This window comes from Cucurbita pepo, chromosome LG08 (genome assembly GCF_002806865.2).
Source record: "Cucurbita pepo subsp. pepo cultivar mu-cu-16 chromosome LG08, ASM280686v2, whole genome shotgun sequence".
Classification (NCBI taxonomy): Eukaryota; Viridiplantae; Streptophyta; class Magnoliopsida; order Cucurbitales; family Cucurbitaceae; genus Cucurbita; species Cucurbita pepo.
In genome coordinates this window covers 9,064,851-9,086,291 of record NC_036645.1, presented here as the reverse complement: position 1 = coordinate 9,086,291, position 21,441 = coordinate 9,064,851, and the positions used below count along the sequence as shown (strand labels likewise).

The 21,441-nt window shown below is 34.2% G+C and overlaps 2 protein-coding genes across 2 annotated transcripts; one reads left to right on the top strand and one right to left on the bottom strand.

Moving 5' to 3' along the window:
• Positions 1-8,034: 8,034 nt before the first annotated feature.
• LOC111801222 lies at positions 8,035-14,205 on the bottom strand. The gene is made up of 9 exons (XM_023685250.1): positions 14,021-14,205; positions 13,842-13,904; positions 13,689-13,744; positions 12,445-12,538; positions 12,247-12,307; positions 10,786-10,867; positions 10,041-10,096; positions 8,560-8,623; positions 8,035-8,475 (listed from the first exon to the last, which is right to left on the bottom strand). Exons 1-9 carry the CDS (start codon positions 14,135-14,137, stop codon positions 8,412-8,414), a joined length of 657 nt encoding a protein of 218 aa, XP_023541018.1. The 5' UTR covers positions 14,138-14,205; the 3' UTR covers positions 8,035-8,411.
• Positions 14,206-17,044: 2,839 nt separating this feature from the next.
• On the top strand, positions 17,045-21,418 carry LOC111800102. The gene is made up of 3 exons (XM_023683680.1): positions 17,045-19,077; positions 19,437-20,539; positions 21,262-21,418. The coding sequence occupies exons 1-3, from the start codon at positions 17,587-17,589 to the stop codon at positions 21,407-21,409; spliced, it is 2,742 nt and encodes a 913-aa protein (XP_023539448.1). The 5' UTR covers positions 17,045-17,586; the 3' UTR covers positions 21,410-21,418.
• The last annotated feature ends 23 nt before the right edge of the window (positions 21,419-21,441 follow it).

The window sequence follows — 21,441 nt, the reverse complement described above, 5'->3', positions numbered from 1 at the left end:
CACATAAGAGTGTGAGATTGATGATACGCTAAAACGGACAATATTTACTAGAAATGAGCATGAGCTGTTACAAATGGTATCAGAGCCAAACATCGGGCGTTGTGCCACCGAGGACGTTGTACCTCCAAAGATGTGGATTGTGAAATTACACATTGGTTGGAGAGGGATGACGATATGTAATGGGTAAAAGCAGTCAATATCTACCACCAATGAGTTTAAATTGTTTATTTTATTTATAAACTTTTAAATTTACAACTGTCATTAGAAATATAATTAAAATTTATATTTAATAGATTATTGAAATTTTTTAAATTTTAAATACATAAAAATTTATTAAATACTTTTTAAAAATTTTGGCATCAAAAAAATACTTACTAACTAAATTTATAATTTAACCCTAAATTATTATTTTATTAATATATTTTAATATGAGCGGAGATGTCACCAAAAATAAATTAATTTCATCATTAGTGGGTCTAATTTTGGTCGTCAAGTAGAACAACATGAGTATAAGCACAATTTCTTTATATAATAACTTGGTTACAAAAATTAATTTAAATAAATTATCAAAGATTAAATTAAGAATTAATTAAAATATTAAATGCAGGGTAAAAAATTCATAAGTGGCCGCCTTGTCATTTTCTTTTGCGGATTCCCAAGCCACTTTACTTCCCAGATATTACTTCGTCTTTAATAATTTTTTAAAATATTTAATTTATTTTCAAATTTTTAATTTTGTGTGTAAAATATTTAATTTTATATCAAATAAATCTTTAAAAATATTGAAATTTTAAAATTAAATGATTTGTTAAATATATGTTTATATTATATGTTTAAATAAATTTAAAAAAAAAAATCAAGAAAATTTATATAAAAAATATAATAAAATTTAAAAAGTTTAAAAATATCTAATAAATTTTTAAATTTTAATTTTGTATGAGATTTTTTTTAAGCATAAAAAACTTATTAAAAACATTTAAAATTTTTAATAAACACGACTGTCCACAGTGATATGATATTGTCCACCGAAGCATAAACTCTCATATTTTTACTTTGGCCTCATGCCAATGGAGAGAGTATCGTTGATTATAAACTTATGATCATTCCCTAAATTAGCCGATGTGATGGGACTTTCATCATCCAACACCTCCCCTCGAACAAAGTACGTCTCTCTTTAATCGAGGCTTGACTCGTTTTTCTTTTGGAGTCTTAGTCATTTTTTACTATGCCTTCAAGGAGGCTTGACTCCTTTTCTCTTCGAGTGGTTTGTTCGACATTTGAGGATTTACCAATCTATTGGCACGACTAAGTTTAGAACATGATTCTGATAGTATGTTAGATGAACACGACTCTCCTGGTATGATACTGTTCACTTTGAGAATAAGCTCTCGTGACTTTGTTTTTTGGTTTACCCCAAAGACCTCATGTCAACCGAGAGAATATTTTTTTATTATAAATTAATGATCATTCCTTCAATTAGCAGATGTGGTGGGACTTTTATCATTCAATAATACTATTTTTAAAGTTTAAAATTTAAAATTTAACTTGAACACAAAAAGAGAAAAAAATAAAAGAAAAGAAAAAGGTAATAAAAATAGGTATAAATTGAGGATGTGACAAGGACGGGAGCCAAACAAAGGAGAGGGAGAGATAACGTTGTCCAATAAAAATGGGAGATGTCGGCAGATGGGCAGTGGGTGTGGTCGTGGTCGTGGGAAATACCTACCCTTCTGATGGTGACCATCCCCTTCGCATAAAACGTGAACAATTCTTTATTCACTCGGTTCATATTCTTTTCTAAAGTTAATCACATCGCTTTACCTTTTATCACTGTTATTCCCCCATGGACCTTCCATTTCACCCCCTCCTTTTAGAAATATTCTTATTCTTTTAAAACTTACATTATTCTTTTATAAATATTTTAAAATTTTATGGGAGCAACAAATTTGTTAAAATATTGATCGTAGGGTTAAAATAAGGAGTAAATAAGAAGTACATGAATGAATCAAGACCACAAGTGAAATGAGAGTGATTTTGAAGATAGGATGACTAAGAAAGACTTAAAAAAATTGAAAGTTACTATGTATACCAACACTGTACACATTTATTTATCGTGGCTTAATTGTAGGAATTTTATGGTTAACTGTGCTTTGCTTGGACTAGTTTTTTTTCTTTTCTGTTATTTGAGTGAGGACAAATCATATTTGAATGACTCGTGTTGGTTTATGGGAATAGTTTTCATTCTTAAGAAGCGAGAATTAGGTAACCTGACTGCGTCACAAGAGAATGTTGGGATTATCAAGTGTTGAATCCATATTCCGAATCACGATAAAAAAACTGGACATGAATTGTAAAAAATTTGATTCCATCTACCTCATCTCTGAACTGAATTCAAGCCAAAAATTTGAGAAGCCGAGGTCGGAGACAAGAGAGATGAAGTCGAGGCCGAGGCCATCCGTTTTGGCCATAAATAAATAAATAAATATTATTTATCTCTGAAAATAGAGGGAAAAAAAGAAAAAAAAAGATATGGAGCATAAGAATTATTATTATTATTATTTTCTGGAAATAAATAAAAAAAACGTCGAGTAGAAATATAAAATAAATATATATACCGATGAAAAAATGAAAAAGTGTAAAAAATCTGTACATAATTTGGAGGATTATTCGAATTTCATGGGAAGAGGAACCCACTGAATATTCAATAATCCACGTGTCAGTTTCCAGTTGGCTTTCTCTTTGGCGGACGCGCCGAACGTGTCAGTGTATGAGGAGGGCGCGAAAATCGAAACGTATCAGCTATTTGTTTGCAACTGAATTAGCGGGGTTGCTGAATATATATATATATATATATAAGAGCGAGGAAGATTCTTGCCGCCAATTATTCAGAAGCACACGCTGCGTCCGGAGACGTACTCTACTCTCGTCTCTGTCGCGCACTATTGCCTCTCGCACTTCGCGCGCCGTTCTTCTCGTTTCGCTACCTGGTTGCTCAGGCTTCTCGCTACTCCTCCATCATGAAACTCCGCAGATCTGAATCAAGAAAATGCAATAATCGGCAAATGCTCAGGTTCGCTTTCTTGTTCTTGTAATATTACTGCATTTGGAATGATCATATCTCTTAAAAACGATGAGAATCATGAGATCCTAAGTCGAGTTGTTTCTCCTTTTTCCGTTTCTATTAGAGTTTTCAATAGCGAATAGTCATTGCTACCAGTTTGCAGCATCGGCGGCGGCGATGGCCACTTGTACACCAGGTACTACTACTTTCTTCATCCTTTTTTCTATTTTTCCCTTTCGTTATGTGTGTATGGAGTAAGTTTCTTTGTATAAGAAAATTAAATTGTGAATGACGAGCTTAGACTTTAATCTGGACGATACAGTTCGTTGGAGTTTCCGCTCCGTTAATTTAGCCGATTGAGAAGTCTGTCCAACGCCACTCCAATTCTGTTTTTATTGCCTTAGGAGGCAATTTAACAGTCGAAACTGTGATATAGCTCTGCCTTCGTACATAGTAAAAACCTTGTAGGACTAAGACCAGTCTGTGTGCAAGAACGAAGGTTTACAATTTCGCTCCACGCGATGGTTGCCAGAAGTAACTGATCTAGTAATAAGTGGTGGCTGGTCGCTCGCAATGTTTATACAAATCAAGAGTCTCTCCGGTTGCTGATCCTTTGGTTCCGAATACCGTGTGCCGTCTTTCGTTTCTAGAGCACGGCAGTGAAGATAAGTACCTTGGTTTTAACTTTACCATACCGTCGATCGTAACAATACTAACAGAGAAGTTCGAGTCAGCTTTTGGATTTCAACTCGCATCTTTGCTTCAAGTGTGAGTAAGTTTGTTCAATTTGGTGATTAAGTGGTTAGTGAAATTCTTTGACTCAAGAGGATTTTATTATTCCACGCGATCTATATTGAATTCCAGAGATGACTTTGCTATCTAATTGACTAAGTTCTTAAACTCTCACGGTTTCGTCTCCTCACCAATCGGTTTATCGAGACTTTTTCCTCATGTGACATGGCATCTAGAAACCGAGATGCCTCTTTTCTTTTGGTCTTCCGTGCGAATTGGCATTTCAATTCGGTTGCTTCTTTCTTTTCATCCCATACATCAAAACTGAAACAAAGGTTTATGAATAACATTATGTTTTGTTCTCTTTCTCGCATTACAGCCCCTTCTAGCGGTCCAAGTTTTAGTTAGCTGTCCATGCTATGTACATGCATAGGTGGCTATACGCACCATAAGATTTAAATTTATTCTCTTAGAGTTCCTGTACTACATTTGTCCTTGGTCAACAGAATGGTTCAGTGCAATGCGTAATAGTACTTCGTACTTACTCGAATAGTAGTAATTATCTTCACCGGCTCCCCTACCGTGGTATGAGGTTAGGTTAGCTAGTGTCAAAGTTCCCGAGGAAATCTATGCTCTAAGTATCAGCGATTAGAAGCGCTTTCACGTGGAAGCTATACCGTATATATTACCAACATAGGAACTCTGAATTAGAAAGAAGGATTCTGGTTTCTTAGGGAATGAATTATAATTGCTTGGACAGTCTATCACTCCCGTCATTGTTTTCTCCATTACAGTGTTTGGCCAAGAGGATATTCGAAGCTACCTATTGGGGACTGCCTGGCATTGTATTTCCTAGACGTATTTATTAAACCATAGAGACTCAGAGATCTGTATGCAATTACATATCGTCGATTAGCCCACCTTCGACATCTTGAGAGTGCAAGGTAAATCATGAGACCTATATTTAGGTTCAAGGTGTTCCACGCGAGTGAGAGGGCGACACCTTTCTCACCCAATGTCAAACAACCTACCTTGAGTATATTAGAAAAGACGTCATTATTATGGGACCTGCAAACCTAGACTGTAACTCCTCATTCATGCTTAGAATTTCACTGTAAGTCCTCGTACATGTTTGGAATTTCTCAATCAAGATACCTCCTGACTTGTAGGAAAGTATATCGTGTTAAAAGATATGCAACTTATGAAGTAATCTAAATTAGCAGCACATGAATTGTTTCGTCCGATCGAATTCAATATATTTTTTATAATCTACATTCGTATTGGACATATTGGTATATTTCCATCTCGACAGCCCTGTTAAGAGAGAGAAGATTTGTTAGCACTAATTAATTCTGCAGTGTTGCTTTTTTCAGGTGACGATCTTGCTCCCACAATCGCAGGGATCCACTGGAGGCATCTTGTGATTAGTTACAGGTACGTTAGATAAATTCAGAGCTAAACAATGTTATGTTCATAGGTGAAATCAATTTGAAAACAGATGAAAAAACTTAAAGTGAGGAGAATAGAACTGCCAGTATTAATAACTAAAAAGAAACTCATACATTCTAATTCTACTTCCTATTGTTATCCTTACGAACTTACTTTTGGGAACAAAACTTGAGTTTGAAAAAATGTTCTTGAAATTGTTTTATTAAAAATATCCTTCAATTTGGTACTTTCTTATAAAATTATTCAATAACAAATAAATAAATAAGTTTAAAAAGATAAGCTTAAAACTTAAAAACTACTAAAAAATAACCTTATCCTTAGTTCGGTATGAAACAGATGTTTCAAAAATACATCTCAAATTTCAAAATAGTTTCAAAAATATACTTTTAATTAGTTTAAAAGTTTCATTAATATTTTTAATTTTTTTTTGAAAAAAAAAAATTAAAACTTCAAAAACAACTTTAAAATTTTTTAAAAAATTCAAAAATACTTTGATCATATTTAAGAAATATTCATAAACTTTTCAAAATAACATTAAAATGTTTGTAATATAATATGAGGTATTGATAGACGGTTTTAACCCGTATATATCGACCATAAGAAATATTTTATTTTATTTTTTTGTTCTAAAGGATGTTATTGCTAATTTTTAAAAAAAAAAAATCATAAATGTTAGAAGAGTATTAATGAAAGATTTTAAAGTTTAACCATATTTTTTAAACAAAATATTGACGGTTTTTTATCCAAAACTAAAAGTATTTTTAAAATTTTTCTAAAACTTGCCAAAAAAAAATTAAATTACACAAGGAACCTTTTTTTATAACTTAAGTTATTGTTCCAAATAAGTCTTTTAAGTAACCAATTTTTGGTTGGAACAATCTAAAATAAAAATTGTCTAGAAATTATTTTTATGCCTGTCAAGTAACCAAAACCAGTAGACTCCATAAGATCACTGTGCTGAAATGAAATTTAAGGGAAAATAAAAGAAAGTCGGATATGCTCATGACTCAGCTAGCTGGAGTAAGGAGTAAACCAATTATTATAGATCCGGCCATCCCCCTTCAATTATTGTAACAACCGACTGTTGATATTTGTGAAACAAGCTCAAATTCCTCAACGATTGTTTGAATTTCGGTTATAGGTGAGGGTATACACATTATTCGCTCGCTAAATTAGAAATGGCATGGAAGAGTTTAACATGTTGTTTTCTAGGGTAAGAAGACTTGGAAAAAGATTAAGAGACTAACTACAAATAAGTAAAAGAAATTCTTACTCATGGAATTCTCGAGTTCTTGACAGATTCGATCGCTCAACTTTTTTTAGCATGATTGATGTGGTATAAGTATGCTTAGAAATCGTATTGAGCAAAATCTCCGGGTAATAGAAGTGATTAATTTTATTTGAGAACTTTGATCTGTTAAAATTGATTAATGTTGCGTATAGTTTATATACTCGGTGGAATTAGCAAACGAGACAAGACAAATGAATCAGCGAAAGCATAATTTCACGTTGCTTCTTATTATATATGAATTCCGAATGGGTATGGAATTGTGATTGTGGCCTCATCATTTCATTTTTCAGGGTGTTGGGAGCGACATTCTCACTGGAATGAGGCCACGAATGGGTATGGAATGAAACCAAAAATAGTAAGATTCTAGTGTTATGGCTATTTTTGGAATTAGTATGGGAATATCATTTAATAATATTTGGAATAGAGGTTGAACTTTTATCAATATGGTAAAACGTGAATGCCACATTCTAATATGTCAAGGGAAGGAAGGAAGTAGTTGTTTAGTTTGTTAAAGGATCTTTTGGTCGAATGTGTAGACGGAAGCAACAACTACCCACCAACCAACTGCCCATTCTCTTGTGCGGAAAGACGCTTCCTGACCAATCTCAGTTCTCCATATTCCTTCCAGGTATGTATGTATATATATATATATAATATTTCATCATTTAATATCATTTTTTGTTTAAGTTTTATGCATTAACATAACATATGACCACCAGCACACCGCACACGCATACTTCACTTCACGATGTTCTTACCTCATTATTATATTTCCACCAAATTCAAACTAAATATTGAACACAATCTCTTTCCAAACTCAAAATTAGGTAGCCCACATATTTATTTAACCACTAGTTCTAACTATTGGGTTCTGGGAAACCATTATTGTGGCCACGACTGGAAATATAGTTCTCTATTGCTAGCCGCCTGCACTACCACCCTTAGTTAACATTATATTTTTGTCATTACGTTAGAATTTTCTATATCGGAGCATGAAAGTCTACAGATTCGTATATTCTATTGGGATCTACCACTTTTTCACTTATTTATTTATTAAATTCTATACATTTTTCATAAAAAATTGAACCATTTTTTCAACCATTAAGATTTTATTTCTTTGAAATTCAAGCTTATAAATAATATTTCCACTTGTGTTTAATTTTACTATTTGATTTTTATAAACATTTTACAAAGTCTATTTTAAAATTTGAATAAATAGTTTGAATTTGGCTAACAATTCTTTAAAAAAAACATACAAAGAAATGTTTAAGGTCGATACCAAACGTTTGATCCTTACGTCATATATTAGTTTATTTACTTGCCTGTTTTGGACAAACAAAAGTTTTATGTATACATATATACTATTTATTTGCCTGTTTACAAAAATAAACGCTCGAGACATATTATAGAATTACAATATCAAAATGGTTTCATATTAGACGATTAATAGAAAGTACAAATAAGTAAAGCCTAAATTAACTTTCAATGTGGAGTCGAAGAATTAGAAAGTGGGAACTGTGAATAATATAAAATCTCTCTAGAAGTTTCCAAGGGAGATGCCAGTTATGGAGACAGAAAGTAGAAAGTATAGAAGCCTACAATAGCAGGCAATTACGCAACTAGTCTAGTCTCATGTACAAAAAAAATATTCTTTCCCGACCTAGAAAATGAAAACAAGGGTCTGTAATTGTCTGTAATTGTCTTCCGAGTTGCATATACACCTTACCATACAGATAAAGAGTTACATTTTTGTGTTCAAAAGAAATGTGAAATCTGATAGAGTGATTGTAATTGAACTTCCTTGAATGGACGTAATGGAGCCTAACCCTAAGGAGTAAGACGGATTGAGTTGTAGAGTTGTAGAGTTGTAGAGTGAGTCTATTCAACTTTTGCCACTCCTACGCCAGGAATGCTGCTTTCAACTACTGTTTCTCTTACAAACCTGGAATAATATCAACAAAAAAGGGAACCAGTTAAACCCCAATAATCTTTATTCCTATTATCATATCCCAAAATTTATTCGTACCTTGCTAACTTCTCCTTCGATGATTGCAATATGTAAATTGACAGAATAAAAGTCAGCAACAGACCTGTTGCACAACATATGTCAGAACACCCTTCAAAACTAATCTTTTTCTAACTTGTACTTCTTTCCTTTTCTCTATAATATATCAATTTCTAAATTTTCTCTTCCCTTCGATCTCTCTGTCCTACTTTGCTCAAACTCCTACCTCTAAACTTTTCTTTCAAACATTTAAATAAATTTAATGATAATGTTTGAACATTATACGAAAAAAAAAAAAATCTAGAAATTATATTTCATTACCATAATAGAGTAGGTTAAACATCATTATTAGAAAAGTTTGGTTCCATTGCGTTATTTTTTTTTTAGTTAATGATTTTCTATTTAAAAAACACAAACAATGTATATATATTTACAATCAGCAATAGAAAGATATGTATCACTTATTTAACTAGAAAACAAATCTGCTTTTAAAAGGTGGGCTTCTAAGGGTAGCTTGTTGAGAAACAAAATTTTGTTCCTAAGAACTTTGGTTTTTTCTAAAAATTTAAAACTTCCAGAATAAAGAAAACATTACCTAACATATTGTCTTTGTATTCCTAAAGTTAGGAATGGAATATGCTTGGTTCTGTTTTTTTAAAAAAAATAGAAACGAAAAGGAAAAAAAAAAAAAAACGTTTTCAAACAAAGTCTTGAGGCTTTTGTTTTTTCAAAATCCCAGTTTCCTTCTATTGACATTCAAAAAGTTCTACTCAGAAGTAACTCCTACCTTTCTTAATAATCTATAACTCCCTCACTCTAGCTAATAAAATATTTAAAAATTATATTCAATTTTTAGAATGCAAAATAAAATTAGAGTATGACAACCGGTAAAAAAAATCAAGGTTAAGAATATTTTTTTGTCTCTAAACTTAGAAAAAACAACCATTTAGTCTATGCACTTTGCAAATTTGTAACAATTTAATGTGAACTTTAACAAATTACCTTCACATTTGTAAAATAAGTCCCCTACCATCATTAAAATTAAAAGTTAATTTTTAGCAATATTTTTCATTACACAATTTAAATCAGAGACCAATTGCTACATACTAAGATTTAGAGACTAAATTGTTATAAATTTGGCAGTGCAAAGACTAAATCATTACAAAATAAAGTTTAGAGACAATTGTTTCTTCGAAGAAAATTTAGGACCAAAACTGCCTTTAAACCCAAAAAGTATATGTGATAAAAGAATTATTGGTTTCTGCTTTAAGAAAAACGAAAACAAAAAATATTGGACATATTTAGTTTTTATTTTTGAAAAAGAAAAAAGAAATGAAGCTGAAATTTTAAAACCACGTGAGTAATGAGGTTATATATGTTGTATGGATTATGCATGTGAATTATTAAGATGCAGAGGAACTAAAGTGGTCATCAGAAGAAATCCCTAGCTCGAAAAGGAAATAGCGCGGCAGCAGTTATCATAAAAGAATAAGTGTTTTTACCTGATCCGAACAAAACATATAATCCGGAAGTCACGTCAATCTCCGATTGCTCCTCCCTGGAACACGCCAAGAACATAGTGTTAACAAGCTTAATAATCCCAATCATATGCATTTTGTATTATATATACTTTCTGTCCACTGTTTTGTAATCCTTTCACAATCGACTGTTCGATTCCCAGTTGAGTCCTCTCATAAATCAAATCCTATGGACGAAACTACGTTGTGTTGTGTTATCTATCAATCATAAACTACAATGTCATCATCATTAATATTGCTGTTCAAATAGTGATCTTACTAAGAAATTGGTCCACCATGTTTGGATTTTGAAATATGCTAAGTATACGCTTGACTATTGGTGGTAAGAAAGAAATCAGAGAACATTTGCAGAAAAGACAGTCCTACACAAAATATTAGACAGTTTACACCATAAACAACATTGTCGAATAGCTTTTACTACCTATAGTTATACCTCCCTCATTGCAAATTGGGAAGGTCTTTTGTAAATACCATGGATTATACATCCCTTTTGTAAATTCAATCATCAATGAAATTGTCTCTTAAAAAAAAAAAACTACCACACCAGTGGTAAGGAAAAGAATTTCAAAATAAGCATGAGAAACTGGTTTATCATAAAAATAAGAATTAAGAAACTGGTTTATCATAAAAATAAGAATAAGAAACTGGTTTATCATAAGTAGAAGAATTGTAAAATAAGCTTCAATCAAATAAGATACAGATGACTTACCATGTATAACGGACAAGGATATGCTTTGGCCAATGCTGTTGATCCCAGAATTGTTGGCTAATATGTGGATGCGAATCAAGATCTATTGAGAAGAAAGTAGTCAGAAAGCTAAGAAGAACTTCACTCAGACAAGGTGCAATACAGATAGATGGATCGGTTAAGAATTTAACAAGTTAAGCAAATATGATATGAACTCTCAACAGGTTCTAAAAAATTCACAGAAACCCACTACTCATAATATTTTTGTCCTCCTATCAGGTATTAGACAACGGCCACTCGAGACTGACCGTGTTATCTGATCTTAATGTATACTGCAAGACTTATCATGGCGTCAATCAACAGATAAAAGCAATGACCAACAATGATATAAATGCATTGGAAACAATTTATAGCATAAAGCCAGTGGATACACCCATTACATCGAGACTAAAGAGATACGAATAATGGCAGGAAACAGCTGTTAGATATGTACTGGAAATGATTTCTTTTGTACAAATTGAAGATCAGACAATTATACTGGAGAGCTATGATAGACATTTGATATGGAGAACTATGATAGGGACTCGGACATTCATGTATATCAGAAGAAGAGTAATGGGAATTGCCCTGTGGATAGTTGTAGTAGTACAGGTAAATTGAATGATGCCCTCATTTGTGACCAAGTGGTGCAACTAATTGAAGGGCGGGAAAGTTGTGAGCTAAGAGTAGTATTCAGTGAGGGTAAATCATTTATATGTAAAGAAGTACCTTTTGGGTTAGACATAATCATTAATCGAAGAAAATATGTGCAAAAGGAGGAGATGAGAAATCCCCAAGAGCAATGGGAGTTGCAAAAAGGATCCCAATTGGCATAAATTTGACTTGGATCATAATTACAAAAATCGGGCAGAACAGAACACCACAAAGACAAACGATCCGACATAATCCCACAATTCTTCACGCAAAATTTCACTCTCTCTTATCTCCCATTCCTATAACACGGGGTCTACCAAACTACTTTTGATTATGTCATATAAGTTTCTTTAAAAATAGTGAGACTGTCTCTTGTGTAGGTAGCTCGTCAGCGAACATGCTAAAAGCAAAAGTTTCAGCAATTAACCCAGATTCTATTAGATCAGATGTTAATGTGATTTCAGCAAAAGGAGCCATATATTATATATAAGTACAGACTTACGTAAGATGGCGATATTTCACTTGGTGCTGCACTAGAGTGCCAATAGGCATTCTAAAAAAGTTAGGTCTCCAACTTATATGTACGGAGTAGTCAATCGTACTCTTCACTTGGTTATAAATACACTTCTCCAATATCAGTTTTAGATATGCCAATAAAGTGCAATTGATTTTTATAGAGTTTGCTATCATCAGACTGGGGAATATAAATATTTCCTAGCAAAAAGAACAATATTCCTATGTATGCGTTAAGGAAGGAGTGTGGAAAGCATTAACAGAGTCGGGACATACAGATATGAGGCATATCCATTACTTTGGCAGTCACACCATGAAGATCACTTCCAGAGTACCTCTGCAGCACAAATAAATTGACAATGGTTGTCAGATGTAAGTACTCAGAAACTCATTTCAACCGTGAAAGACTAGATTGTCACCTTATGAACTGTGAAAATAAACAGATATCTAATCTATCTACAATAAATACCATACCAAGTGGACATCAATCATTGGGACTTGTGCACTTTTGCGATTGATCACAAGAAGCCATGGGACAAGAAACTTTTCTTTTCCAACTTGAAAGGATCTACATTCAAAGAAGATGTATGCAACCAGATAACTCAAAAAGCGTAATAATTCATAAAACAGGATGGAACATTGTGGCAAATAGAAAAGCAAACGCAATATATTAATAATCGGAAGAATATAGATCAACTATAACTTCAAATGTGCTCAAGTAATCCCATGATATAGTTTTTATGTCCAATATTATTTGTTATTGAAAAATCTATGGAAATAGTAACAATTTAGTATTCGTCACACATTTTGATGACAACTTGCTATGTATCATAGCGGTCATCACACAAATTTAAAACTATAACCTCGACAAACATCTAAAATGTAAATTGCATTTGTAACAACTAAGCCAACTCATGGTAGTGAAAAACCAGTTGATGAAATAATAATGTATCATGACAGTCTATTCCCGTAGTTATAATTAGAAATAAAAATAAAGGTAAAATGATGAGATTAATTGCATGAAAAAATCTTAAGGTTATACTTCTAAGCATAATCCCTAGACGTCACCTACACTCTCATTTCTCCATTTCCACATTGTAGGTACGATGCAACAGAGAATCAAAAACTTATAAAACAAACAATACAAACTCGAAGATAGATAGCAGGCACTAGGAAACATTGCAACCTTCTACTGATTTTCAAAGCTAGACAGATGACGTGAGGAGAAATTCAAGTTCTAGTAGTGATTGTTGCATACTACAAATAGTTTTATGTCACGTCAATTATTATACTGTTTTTCCTTTATTCAGAATTAAGTTTTAAGTACAAGAGATGAAACAAATTTTCTTCACACAGCATAAACGATAAGACTATATGAGATATGGTACTAAATCATCGAAACTAGACAAAAGTAGAACAAGAATATCCTCTGCAGGTTGCTAGCGAGTAAATTTATTGAACCGACTATAATATTCTTCTGACTCTAGAAAAATCCATTTGCATAATTATTGTAAGAACTTCAACGCATGACAAATGCTTCGAAACGAGAGATTCTTGATTAGCAAATGCAGGCTATCAGATTCAGATATATATAATCACTTATTATTCAGTTAATGTACAATTAAACCGTCCGTTCCAGTTTAAAATAATTCAGCACTCCTAGAACTTGACGTGAACTAAAAGAAATTAGAGCACAATCTTGAGTACAAGATTCTTACATTTTATACGGATCAGCTCCTGTGTAGCCGACCGGCTTCGGTATAGGAACCAAAACCTAAAGATTGTAATGGATCAGTTGCTTAAATCATGACAGAAAATGGAAAGGAAAAGTTGAAGAGAATTTCAACACATACAACTCAATTGATGAATACCTCGCGATTGACGCCAAAAATTGGACAATGTCGACCGATCATATCGTGCCAAACTGTTCTCGACTGAAATAAACAAAATACACGTCTGTGAAAGAGACGAACAATTGATCGGAAACGAGAAGATATGAACAAGCATCCATGAAGACTTGTGTGCGATAAACGAGAACAGGAAAACGAACCGAGTGATACTGCCCCATCTTACTCATCGGAACGATGTCTCCAGGCCTGTAAGCCAGAAAAGTCGGAATCAGCGAGAATAGCGAAACTAGGAGCAACAGAAATGGAGGTTCTCCCATCGTCGACGGTGATTTGCCTAATTGTTCGAAGAACTCAGCTCTATAGAATCGCTTGCCTCTTCTCCCGCTTTTGGATTGGCCGTGGATCCTTGCGACTCCGTACCAGAGCCCAGAACTAGTTCACGGGCCGGCATTTATAGTCCAGTTAGGTTTTAGTTTCGGCCCATATTTTAAAAGCGTATTTATAAATGATTTTTAAATAATTAAGTCTTTTACCTTTTTTAAAATATGAGAAAATAGATTGTAACCATCGTAAAATTTTAGTTAACTAATCTTCAACTTATTATATAAATACTATATGCGTTGATTAATATTAGTAATAACTAATTTTTGTTTGGCCTTAATATGTTTTTCGTTAAATTATCCCACATTGTGGTTCAACTTCTTACACGAGAAGTTCGCCCATTGATAGGACTCAATTGTGAGATCCATGTCAGTTGGGAAGAAAACGAAACATTTTTTATTAGGGTGTGGAAGACGCGTTTTAAAAACCTTGAGGAAAAGCCCAAAAAGAACAATATTGGCTAACGGTGTGTTTGGGCTGATATAGTTGTATCAGAGCCAGACCGGGACGACGTGTCAGTGAGGAGACTAAGCCCCGAAGGGGTGGAACGAGGCAGTGTGTCAACAGAGACCCTGGACCCCAAAATGAGGTAGATTGTAAGATCTCACTATAGAGGAGGAGAATACGAGTCTTACCCTAAAAACAAATATTGACCTTGTAAATTTAAGTAGGCTTCCAGACTAAAAAAATTATTTCATATCAGTCGTGGAGACTTAACACAAGTCGATCAAGGTGAGACATAGACGAGCCGAATGTCCGAGATGTGGTACATATAGACCTTCACAACTTTTAGTATCAAAGGATATCTTGTTTTTTACGCCAATAATAAAATAATAATAATGATAATAAACAGTTGATTTTATTTATTCATTATAATTATTTATTTATTATAATAATAATTATTTAAATCGTGTGACAGTTACATTGACGTGGGCACCCTCAATTTTTTTTTACTTTTAAAATTTTTGATGTTACTAAATATCACACTCCAAATTAAAGATAAGTGTAGGCTCTATTTAACAGCCCTTTAATTTATAATTTGTATTTGTTTTTTTACAATTCTTTCTTTTTAATAAACATTTTGATTTTCCAGTCAAAATTATAAAAAAAAATGATTTGTTTTTATTTTCAAATTTTGGATTTAAAAATAATAATAAGACTCTCTATTCTTTTTAATTTTAAAAATTAAAAAGATGATTAAAAAAAGAAACAAAATAGTTAAATTTGATTATTTATTACTATTAAAGAACGACAACAAGTACAAAGACGACCTTATAATGATTGGAGGAATATCAATCTGTGCCACGGATTTCAACTCTCTATCTGAGCCGTTGGTTTTGGCTGAATTGGCAATGGTATTATCATCACCCTGAAATGAATATCTAATTAAAAGAGACGGTTCAATCTCAAGTTCCTGCGGAGATTGTGGCAGAATCGGAGGTCCAACCGTCACCGATTATATACTACCACAGCTATAGGTGGAGGAAGAGGTTTACCAGCTTCAGTAAATCTGATATATTATTATGGTGTAATAGTAATGTTAAAATATAATCACCCAACTCAATATAGTTAAACATAATAATGGTACAAGTCAGTTGTTTATATATTTTACTTCTCGATTATTCATTGGTTGCATATATTCCTTAAAAAAAAAAAGCTTTTTATTCATACAATTTAAGGAGGCAGTTTCTTTTAGTAGGCTTTTGTCCATGGGTTAGTAAAGTCGTTTGAAAGAATACATAGTCCATATTATTTGAGGTGTTTATATAACTCAGGAACATTAACAACCCAGACTATCCAACCCAAAAACGGTTAGGTTGAGTTAAATATATATATATTTTTAGCTTGAGTTGGGTTAAATTTTGTAAAAATTGAAATTTTGATTTGGTTCATTAGTTTAATATTTTTTTTTTTTGTAAGAGGTCAATTCCACGAACTAAGATTCACACCCCAACTCAACATTACCTACTTTTTAATAGTATAAAAATTAAAAATAAGACCCAGTAATTAATTATTAAATATGTAACTACCTCTCATATAATTATTTGAATTGGTGTAATAAAATTTTACTATGATATGATAAAATTTTATAAATAGTTAGTGTTTACAGTCGTAGGGACTATTTATGAATATCTACGTCTAACCTTTCTAAAATCATGGCTAAATTTTAACATTTTATTTTTAATTTAGAGACCAAATTTCATGGTCCGTTATGGGCTTAGCGGGCCGGTCTGTTATGTCTGAAACTCTTACGAATTGGGCCTCTTCTTCGGCCCAAATAGCCTACCAATTTTCTCAATTACAGNAAAAAAAAAAAAAAAAAAAAAAAAAATCAATAATGTTTTGAATGGATCACGAATATATAATTACTATTTTTTACTACACTATTTATCATAATTATATAATTAAGATACACACCTTTTGAAAATTCGCATGTAAATTATTTACTTACTAAGTAAATTTAAGAAAATAATTTAATAATTAATGAGAAGGGTTAGTATAACATTAATATTCGTATACCGTTAAAGTTTTCGTAAAATATGAAGAGAGAGATAGAGAGACGATTTTTTTTTTAAAATTAAAAAAATTATTAGAATGTGAAAAGACGATTTTGCCCCTTTAATTATTCAAGGGCGTTTATGTCCCTTTTAGCTTATAAAAAATTAAAATTTTGTTGGCATAGAATGAAAAATAAGGGTATAGAAGCAGTTTGATCTCATCATTTTTTTAAAAATAAATAAAATAAAAAAAAATAAAATAAAAATTTGGAAGTGAACCGGGGTATAACGGGTATTATTGCTTCGTTACCCCCACGTCATTTAAAAAAAAATCCTTCATTTCATTCTCCTTCTTTCTCGTACTCTTATCTATCTCTGTCTTATCAGAGTTTCTTCGCTGGGACGGACGACCTTGACGACGGCACCGACGCTCTTTGGACTCACCGGATCATATCATCTTCTCCACTGGAAGATTTCTGGTTTTGAATCTTTATTTAATCGGGCTCTCATTTTTATATAATCTTGTGCTCATATGGCTTCCGCATCTGCTAGTCTTTGCAATCCCTCAGCTTCCACCGACTCCATGCCTTTGGATACCTGAATAGTTGAACTTATCGATTCCACTGCTTCTTCTGATGTTCGATTATGGAGGCATTTATGGCGGATTAGTATTTGTGTATGCCAGGTTTCAAGATTTTCTTTTAGCTCCTAGGGTTCTTCAACTTTCTTGAAATTTCCTTATTGCTATTTGGATTGGAAAGGGGAATTAGGGTTCAGGTTTTCGGTTGGGGATTTCTGGAGGTGAAGATCGAGGATTGTCCGTGGTTTTGGGGTTAGTTGTGTTGGATTCTCGACGTGGAGCTTAGGCGGTGTGGGTTTTGGGGATAATGTGTATACTATGCGTGATTCAGAAGTGGTCTCGCCGGGTTGCTACGATGCTTCCTTGGTTAGTTATTCCGCTGATAGGACTGTGGGCGCTCTCTCAGCTTTTGCCGCCTGCATTTAGATTTGAGATTACATCACCCAGGCTTGCTTGTGTTTTTGTGCTTTTGGTTACCCTATTTTGGTATGAGATTTTAATGCCTCAACTGTCAGCGTGGCGTGTGCGTAGAAACGCACGGCTTAGGGAGCGAAAGAGATTTGAAGCAATTGAGTTGCAGAAGCTAAAGAAAACGGCGACTAAGCGATGTCGAAACTGCTTGACTCCATACAAGGATCAAAATCCTGCTGGTGGTCGGTTCATGTGCTCCTGCTGTGGTCATATTTCTAAAAGACCAGTTCTAGACTTGCCTATACCACCAGGGTTCTCGAATTCTGGGATTATTAAGGAACTTGTTGGAAAGAGTGGGAAATTGTTGAACCAGAGGGTATGGCCAGATAATGGGTGGATGTCTGGTCAAGATTGGTTGGAGAGTGGCAGTTGGGTTGGGAAGTCTGTTGCAGGCAATTCTGGTTATTGGAGGAGGAATGGGGGCGGTCTTTGCGGAGGAGATGAACATTGTTTGGCAGAAAAGTCTTATTCAGGTATTGTGATTTTCTGCTGTAGGCTTTTTATGTCTTTTTTCTTGAGCATTAGATGGCTTTCGAGAAAAATGTTTAGGATAAGTTCATCAGGAGACGACAATTTATCTGATTCTGAGCATAGGGGGCTATTGGCTAAGATGGGTGAGAACGGGGGTAGCTTCCCGGAGAGTCGAGTTGAAAAAGCCCGCAGAAAAGCTGAAGAGAAAAGACAGGCTAGATTAGAGAGAGAATTATTAGAGGAGGAAGAGAGGAAACAGAGGGAGGAGGTTGCTAGATTGGTGGAGGAACGGAGGAAGTTGAGGGACGAGATAAAGGGTGTTGAAAAGGATCGTGATAGAACATCACAACTTTACCGAGAGAAGGATGGGAAAAAGGAGGCTGAAAAGAAACGGCAGGAGAGGAGAAAAGAGAAGGACAAGAATTCAAGTAAAAGTAATTCGGATGTAGAAGAGTTGGAGAAGAAAATTGGTAAAGAAAGCGAATGGAAGCGAGATTTGAATAAAAAGAGTGATATTGATCGTCGTGAGAATCAGAAACTGGGGCCAGAGAGTGCTAAAGGCCACGGCATAATGTGTCATAGTGTAAAGAATGTATCTGGAAATAATTTTGGTCGAGGATATACTGGTTCTAGGTATCTTGATCGTATGCGGGGTACCTTTTTGTCTTCTTCTAAAGCATTTGGTGGTGGTAGTTTGTTTGGAAAGGTTTATAATGCCCCGGCTTCTGTTGCTAAAGACAAGCCTAACGGTTCTGTCGACCATGTAAATACGCCTGTGTCTACAAGAGATACGCCATCTGAGCGTGCGATTGGGAAATCTGCTTTGAATGGAGATGATAAGAACATCAACCATCCAGTAAGTTATATTGCTGTCTCCTTGCCCCAACCCAACACGTGCATGTGCACACACAGAAACACTGTTTACCATATCGCATAAATGAATGACTTATGACTCTTTAAATGCATACAGTTCTTCAAGAATGTTTAATACGAAGTTTACTGATGTTTTTTGGTTTAAATTCTGTACTTTTTGAATTGTCATTATGGACTTTATGCTTCTATATTAAACAGAAGGCTTTCGATTTTGCCTCCTAAGCTTTGTCTACGCGACGGAGTTGGGAAGATATTCAACATCTAGATGCCATAGTTTTTCTTCTTTTTTATTGATATATCGAAATGAAGAGTGACGACATGAAGTTCTCATGCTCACTGCAGGTATTCACCGAATCACGAGCAGCTGTAGCACCTAAAAAATCTTGGCAACAGTTATTTACCCGTTCGCCATCTGTTCCTTCAGCCACTAGTGCCAATGTTATAAGTAGGCCAGTAGTGAAGGCCTCGCCAGACATTAGCAATCCACAACTTTCGGGTCAAGTTATAGGCCCACAGTTATCTGGGCAAGTTTCTGGATCGAAGTTATCTGGGCAATCATCGTCGACACAATCATATGATAATCCTATTAATTTTGGTCTGCCTTCACCGTTTACCGTTCCTACATATCCTAAGGGTCCTATAAGTAGTAGTTTAGGTTTTTCACCTGTAATTGAACCTCAATTTCCTCATGTTGCTGAAGGGTCCCATGAATGCATGCCTGAAGAACCAGAGCTTTTTGAAGATCCTTGTTACATACCTGATGTAGTATCCTTGTTGGGTCCAGTATCCGAGTCGCTTGATGATTTTCGGATGGATGTAGGAACTGGCTTTGTATCAGAAATCGGAATGGAAAGACCACGGACTCTAAAGACCGCTTCTTCTGAAATTAACAAGCCATCTCCAATTGAGTCGCCTTTATCACGGGAAAAGCATAATTGTTCTAATCATTTCCCGAGTGCCCCCGTAGCCTTTGATCTGATCAGTCCTTGCAAGGATGCTATGAATGGAAATGATAAGGGAACATGGCAGATGTGGAATAGTTCACCCTTTGGTCAGGATGGTTTAGGCTTAGTAGGTGGCTCAGCTAGCTGGATTCTTCCTGCTGAATCTAATAGACTAAATAAGGAAGAATTTTTCCAGCCCCCTCAGAAAACTGTGCCACCAGCATTCATAAAAGAAGATCATGTTTTGCCTGGCACACTTTCTTCTCAGAATGTGTTTCTTGATAATGGCCAAAGTGTTGGGACGTTTAACCCGGTTATGGGCTGTGATCACGATCCGTGGTTAAAGAAGCCTTTCTATCTGCCCTTGTCTAGAAGTGAAAACAACTTCCCTGTTATGCCTCAGGATGAATCTGTTCCAAATGAAATGATATATGGTAGCCCCAGCAGCAGATCCTCCACTGCTCATCCATTCGAGCTGCCTGCAACTAGCTGTTGGGCAAAGTAAGTCCTTCAATTTATGTCGTCTGAATTATAATTTTGTTACTCTTTTGTGATTGGTTGTCTTCATTGTATAATTTACATACTGCCTATAAAACATTTGTGCTGGGCTTGCATATAAACATGCCTTCATTTTAAGGATGCAGTGTGTCTAATTTCACCATAATTTGTGTTGTATACCTTGTTGATCTGAACAGCTTAGAATCTAAAAGTAATATCAACTAAGAGAGCTTGAAAAGTTCTGTATGATTGCTGTTTTACGTTCATGCTTGTATTTCAACATATTATTCCTTTAGGAATGTTCTCGTTGTGGAGATATGTGATTTAATTAAGGATAAATCCTACTGGTTTCTTTTCATGTAAAATCTATAATTTTCGAATTTATTCTAGGGAGTAGTACAGGAAAATGTAGTAAACAATTTCTCGTGTCTGTCAAGATTTGATTGGTGGTAATAGTGCAAAAATTATCAAAATGGTGGATACGTAGCTCTACAATTTTAGTTCGTTCGCTTGTTTTTTTTTGGTTCAACAACATAGAGAGGAGGAAGGTTCAAACTTTTGACCACCGTTAAGAAATTCTAGGTTTAAGGCATATGTTTTAACTCGTTAAACTATGCTCAAGTTGACAAATATCTGAGATTGAAAAAATTTGAACTTAGGTTGACGAATAGGGAAAGGACAATTTTCTTAATGTTGTTTACTGATGGTGAAGTATATTGTGGCAGTGAATGGGAAGCACAAGGCGCAGCAGGGATTGGTGCTGTAAAGCCATCGGTTGTGAAGCCGCCGCCTGTTGGGGGTCTATTTCCGGCACCAGATGTACAGTCACTGTGGTCTTTTGATATGAAAACGGACACTAACACTATNAATTAAAAAAAAAAAAAAAAAAACACGACTCCTGTTCT

Excerpts from the sequence above, each read along its gene's own strand:
- LOC111801222 (XM_023685250.1), bottom strand. The coding sequence starts at position 14,137 with ATGGGAGAACCTCCATTTCTGTTGCTCCTAGTTTCGCTATTCTCGCTG. Across the intron at positions 13,905-14,020 it reads AGATGGGGCAGTATCACTCG|TCGAGAACAGTTTGGCACGA; the intron begins GTTCGTTTTCCT and ends TGTTTATTTCAG. Across the intron at positions 10,097-10,785 it reads ATCCTTGTCCGTTATACATG|GGAGGAGCAATCGGAGATTG; the intron begins GTAAGTCATCTG and ends GGCGTGTTCCAG.